Source organism: Alligator sinensis, unplaced genomic scaffold (genome assembly GCF_000455745.1).
Source record: "Alligator sinensis unplaced genomic scaffold, ASM45574v1 scaffold1322_1, whole genome shotgun sequence".
Lineage (NCBI taxonomy): Eukaryota > Metazoa > Chordata > Crocodylia > Alligatoridae > Alligator > Alligator sinensis.
This window is the reverse complement of record NW_005842116.1, coordinates 751,959-758,201: the sequence shown is the minus strand read 5'-3', so window position 1 is coordinate 758,201 and position 6,243 is coordinate 751,959. Positions and strand designations below refer to the sequence as shown.

The window sequence follows — 6,243 nt, the reverse complement described above, 5'->3', positions numbered from 1 at the left end:
TGCAACTCAGGTAAGGATGTATCCTTTGGCAGTGTGAGTTTTGTTTGCTGCACACTAAGATGAATGCTGCTTTCTGATATTTTACCCATTTGAAATTGCCCCAGATCTCAGCAAATAAGAAATGTGGCTGCTAAAGGCAATTCCACTCTTCTGATGACTTTGCATTAAAAATCGCTGTCGAATTTAATGGGAAATGCACGTTCGCGAGGCATGATGTTGCTCACAACTAAGCTGAGAGGGCGCTGGTGCTAACTCTCATAGAAGTCCTGGTTTTGGGCCTCCAATTACTAGAATCGATATGTCCTCAAGCAGTGAAAACCAAGTCCGCCCCAGCCAGAACCATCCAAACTGCTGCCTTGTGTTCTTATCTGCTGCATGGCTGGCACTTGCCACTATATAAAGGGATTTCATATGATATGGTGACTTTTCCTAAGGTACAGCCTGTACCTCTTGGACTCAGTCACCAGGGCTGGAAGGCATCATCTCTTAGCATCAAGGTGCTGAAGTTTTGCTAGTTCGTTGCAGAATGCATAGGCTGGAAAATCCACCAGCACCATCTCCTGGAAGAGGTAACTCAAGAGAGCAGGTCTTGCAGGGAAACTTGAAGAACAGCTGTGTTTGGGGAGACCCTAAGCTGAGGTCTGAGCTGTGATGGTGGTTTTGTGTAGCCAACAAAACCAGGAGAGGGTGAGCCTGGCTAAGCCGGAGTCTGAGTTTTGCATGTGGGGCAAGATTTTGTACTGTTCTTAGACTCAAAACAAGCTGGGGCCAATCTCTGCCCACCTCCTTGTGGCACTGGACACCTCTCCCAGAGTGACTGCAGCCTGTGAACTATAGGGTCCCCCTGTGCCGAAAGCGGGGAGCCTGCATGCTATAGAGGCTGCAGTAGAAGCCAGGCCCTGTTCCCCCCATGGGGACACCCTCAGCCGGGGTGCTCAGGCAGCATGCCTGTTCCCACCACTGAGACCTCTGGGTCCAGTTTTATCCCATCCATAACACCATGGACACTTTCCAAGACCAGCTTCCTACCCACAGCACTATCAGTGCCATCCAGCAACCTTCGGAGAGGCTGGAGAGCTAAAGGAGCAGCCACTAAGTCAGCCAGAAGAGAGTGCTACAGACAGCAGCTACTCTGCAACACCCCTGCGGCAAGGGCAGCGACACAGGCACCCCGGGGCAGCAGAAAGCATTGCGTGCCCACGCTCCGGCAAAAGGCGGTGCTGCACAGAACTGATAAGACATACCCGTGCAGGAGGCTAACAGTTTGCAAGATCCATTTTGACCCAGGAAAAGCACCTGAGGTCTGGCTGCCTCCCACCAAGGAAGCCACACGGGAAGCTGTCAGTGACATGCCATGGTTTTTAATGAGCTTTGGTGCCGGCGTAGCTGAGCTGCCTTTGCTAACATCAGAGCTGCGCCACAGGAACTGCAATCAACAGCTTATTAAAAATGAACTCCACGAGATGCAGCCACAGCCCTGTGAGGGTGACACCGAGGGAACCGACTGCGCTGGGAGCAGCAAGGTAATTCCCACCGTAGGCGGGCGCTGGGGCCTGGGCAAAGCAGTGGGCGATGCGGTCCCACGATCCCGGGGCATCCCCTTTTCCTTCCCGTGGCATGGTGGGAGAGCATTCGAGGTGACTCCCGAGGCAGGACTCTGAGCCCCGCTCTGGATCTGTGCTGGAGGCTGCCCCCAGCTGTTCTTGGGTCCCTGGTCCTTCCACTGGGGACTCCGGGTTGGCTGGACGTGACGATAGCTGCTGGGCAGACCCTTGACCCTGCCTGCCACTCAGATGCCCAGGTGGGAATGAGCTGCAGGCCCTGAGGGTCTCAGTTTGGGTCTGTGTGGCTGGATTTACAGGCTTGATGTTCCCCTTGGTTTGGGCTTTATAGCAGCATTGCTGTCTGGGTGCTTGTGAGAGGGGAAATGCCTCATCCATCCGCACCCCTTGCCTGTAGGGCCCAATTCTGGTGGAATAATGATCTCAAGCCACAAGCAGTGGGAGCACTGTGTGTCACGATGGTTAAAGCAGCTGGTAGCCGGGGGTGGGGGGGATGATTAGCTAAGGGCAGGGGAGCAGCAAGTGAGCACTGGGTACCCAGGTGAGAGAAGAGGGGTGTGCCCACCTGCTGTACCAGGGGAGGGTGAAGCGAGACAGGGCTTTACATGGGCAGGGGCTTTGGTGATCCAGTTGCCTTCATGCATTTGCTGTTAGAATAGCCTGGAAGCAGGAGTGGGGTGAGACTGGTATCCGTGAGACCCATTGCCCATGTTCCTGCCGCACACAGCCACCACTGCCCCTCAGCACGGAGAGGAGTGTGCAGGCTGCCCTGGGGGGGCCCAGCCCCTCTAGAGCACACCGGACTCAGTCACCGCGTCCTCGTAGGGCTGGTAGAAGTCTCTCGAGGGCCCCTGCTGCAGTGGGATCCCGGGAGTGGTGCTGGGGTGGCCGTGAGTGAGGATGGTGGTCTTCCGGCTGCAGAGGCTCCCATTGGAGACCTGCCTCTTAAGCCCTGGGCGGAGGCGCGTGCAGCAGGAGAGGGAGCGCAGGGCGTCATGCAGCAGGTGCCCACTGAAGAACATGTAAATCCAGGGGTTGCAGCAGCTGCTGAGGCTGGCCAGCAGCATGGTGATGGTGAACGCCGCGTCGCTGGAGTCTGCAAAAGGAAAGCAGCCCTGTTAACTCTGCACTGTGCACAAGCCACTGCCTTGCCATGGATGAGACCTTGCTTGATTCCCAGCTTTGATGCCGACCTACTGTGTGAGCTCAGGTGAAGCCTCTCTCACCCCTTTGTCTGTGTCCTTTATTTGGGGAGTCAGGTCTTTGCAGCAGGGTCTAGGTGTTTGCATTCGCTCCACAAGCTGTGCCGCTGGCATCAGCAGCCCACTCCTTGGGAGAAGCACTGCCAGGCTCTGGAAAGGTATCAGAAGCCAGACTGCAGCAAGCTGGGTGTTGTTCTGTCTGTGCCACTGGTGCAAGAGCTATTGCCAGGGCTTGCTCATCACGATGCTCCAGTAGGGGACAGGGACCTTCATTCGGGCATGTGCTACACTGCCAGCCACTGCGAGCCCGCTTCCCACTGCCAGAGTAGTGGAAAGGGGTTTTGGCCTTAACAAGAATTGGGACCAGAGTCATCTTTATTTTGTGAAGAGAAAACACACCAGGAACGGGGCCCGATCCCGTTCTAGCTACGTGTACAGAGGTTTACATCACTGGAAAAGAGCTCAGAATCTGATCCTCTGGTTCCTGCACATACCCTCCGTGTGAGCCAGCAGAGCTGACTGGGAGATCTGGTGCCTTAAACGTGCTTCCTTTGTCACTGCTGGGGTCTGAAGCAAATGATGGACAAAGCCTGAGAAAATCAAGCCTCAGGGGGGAAATAATGGAAAGCCATTCAAATATAATCTCCTTTGAAGTTTTCAGTGGCTTCCATTTAAAGGCTCAATACTCATGGACTGGAAATGGAAATGTTATTAGCCACGTAAGATTAAAAATTAAGTTCCTGTATTATCCTCTCATATCTGAAATTTGAGACTTGAGCACTTATAACTAGGCAAGGGCTCCTTTCATTGAAGCAGCGGTTAATTATGTTCCCCCGAGCATCTAGTATGTGGAGACACCGAGTAGACCTTCAGGCAATGGCTCAGTGGATTTCGGGCTTGGCTGCTGGGACAGTTTGGGGCCAAGGCTGTTTGCCCTAAAGGTGGAAATCCCCCTTTGCTGACAGCCAGCATAAGACTTGTGCACCACTTAAAAAGGACAGCTGTGCCCCTGGGGCTGGGCTGCAGGCATGTGCTAGCTCACTGAACCCCAGCAAATTTCACTCTTTCTGAACATCCAGGGTACAGGATGGAAGGCATTAAGGAGGAGACGTGCACCTCACACAGGAGACAAGTCCCACTGGCTTCTGTCAGATCACTGCAACTGTATTTTTGTATGATTTACTAACTTCAGGTGCCCACAGCCTCAGATTGAGATTTAAACTAAGAAAGATTCACCCCACACCTGCATTTGGAGCTCTCCCCCTAAAAAAACACTGCTCCCTTGGACAATCGTGGTGAAATACTGTGCTCTGCAACAACCCCAGTGAAAGCAACGCGGAAACAATTTAGAGCCGATGAGCTGATCCTAAATGTTGCAAAGCACAGAAAAATTGAGGCGCTACAAACAGACTTTGCCTTAGGGATAACAGAAGCACTCTGCATTGGGATTGCTGCTGGGATGCAATTTTGGTGATGTATCTCAAAATATATCAGATACAAACAGCCCTTTAATGGATTATATAATCCCCTAATCTATTAATAGATACAAAGTTATAAAAAAGAACTGACATGCTGGAAAACACATCTCTGATCAGTTTGGAAATCGCTTGTAAGACGCAGCAAGTTGTGGGATAATTTTTCAGCAACAGCAAGGGCACAGGCTAAAAGAAAAATGGTTGAGAACCACTCCACTAGGCACCTATGCACACACCCTCCATGCTGATTGTAAAACAAAAATTGCTAAATGAAGTTGAATGGTTATTAAATCATCAGTTTAACATTATTTTATATGTCTGAGAGAGACAGAGAGAGAGAGAGGGTCCCAGACCTGCCGGAGGGTGAGGGTGCCTATCTCGTTCTGCACAGTGTGTGTAGATCAGCGATTCTCAGCCCCGGTGCTGTGGCACCCTTGGGGTGCCTTGAGACCTTTTCAGGGGTGCCAGGCAATGTTCAGTGTGCAGACATAAATCACAAGCTAAACCCAGAGATTTCCAACAGGAATTTTGCCCTGCCCTTTCTGAGCTCTTTCCAACAGAAGAATCCCTCTAGGATTTTTCCATAGTCGAAAAACAAAAGGAGTGAAAGCTCAGAGCTGGCATTTTCTAAGGGTGCCCTGGCAGTAAGGAGAGGGCTTCAGATCTGAACTGGTTGAGAAGCACTGGTATAGTGCTGGGAGCCCTGTGTACAGTGCGTGCCCGTGCCCGTGCCCGTGTCTGTGTAGATGGTCTCTGGGGGTAGGAGCCCTGTGTACAGGGGATGGGTGAATACGGGTGTGTGTAGATGGTCTATGGGGCTTGAAGCCCTATGTACTGTATTTGTATAGGTCTCTGGGTACTGGAGCCCTGTGTACATGGGTGCGTGTGTGCACGTGCATGCCTGTGTAGATGGTTTCTAGGGGTCAGAGCCCCGTATACAGGGTTGTGTGTGAATGGGCATAGACGGTCTCTGGGGCTTGGATCCCTGTGTACTGTGTGTGCATGTGCGTGGGCACATGTGTGTGTGTGTAGATGGTTTCTAAGGGTTGGAGCCCCTGTGTAATGTGTGTGTGTGCATGCACAGGTGAATGCAGACAGTTTCGAGAGGTAGGAGCCCTGTGTATGGGGGCGGGTGTATATAGACAGGCTCTAGGGCTTGGTGCCTGTGTGTGTGTGGGTGGCCAGGTGCCATCTGCCCACTCTGTGTGCGCAGGGAGGCTGTGGGCAGCTCCGTCCCACTGGAGTGGGGTGCATTGCCCAAGGCTGAGCCCCGTGACCTGGGTGCCTGGCACAGGCACATGTGGGCACATGTCCGTGGGCTCTGCTGCGCCTCTGCCCTCACCCATGCACCCCCCGAATGCCCCCTGCCCGCACTAGCCCCCCACACTCACCCTCGCCGGGAGCGCCAGGATCCCAGACGGCCCAAAGCTGCACGCTGAAGAAGGGTGCCCAGCAGGCCACGTAGGCCAGTACGATGACCAGGGTCATGTGCACGGTTCGCACCTTGGCACGGGACAGGCGATGCCCACTGCTCACCCGTGCCGCACCCCCTGCCCGCAGGCTGCGGCCCACCCGACGGCAGATGAGGCTGTAGCAGGCGGCCAGGGCAGCGGCAGGCAGCACGAAAATGGCCAGCGCCGTCCAGGTCACATAGGCACGGGCACCCCAAGCTGGGGCAAAATGGGCCCAGCAGTCCCGCACACCCGAGCCAGGCCGCACCTCCCTCAGCGAGAAGACAAAGAGCTGCGGGGTGCTGAGCAGGGCGCTGAGTGCCCAAGCAGCAGCCGCAGCCAGGTGCGGCCGTCGGGCGGGCTGGCGCAGCGCCCGCAGTGGGTGGCACACGGCCTCGTAGCGGTCCAGCGTGAGCGCCAGCAGCACGTAGGTGGAGGCGAACATGCTGAGCGCCTGCAGGTACTTGACGGCGCGGCACAGCACGTCGGGCCCCGCAAAGCGGAAGGTCAGCTCCCACAGCAGCTGCGGCAGCACCCGGAACAGGGGCACGGC

General features: G+C 54.7%; 1 protein-coding gene across 1 annotated transcript in view; it reads right to left on the bottom strand.

Moving 5' to 3' along the window:
* Positions 1-2,350: 2,350 nt before the first annotated feature.
* AVPR1B (arginine vasopressin receptor 1B) overlaps positions 2,351-6,243 on the bottom strand; it is a 26,273-nt gene continuing 22,380 nt past the window's right edge. Inside the window, exons 3-4 of the mRNA XM_014520420.2 lie at positions 5,631-6,233; positions 2,351-2,658 (exon numbers count right to left, since the gene is read on the bottom strand). Coding sequence (XP_014375906.2) covers positions 2,351-2,658; positions 5,631-6,233 — 911 coding nt within the window. The remainder of the gene's footprint in view (positions 2,659-5,630; positions 6,234-6,243) is intronic.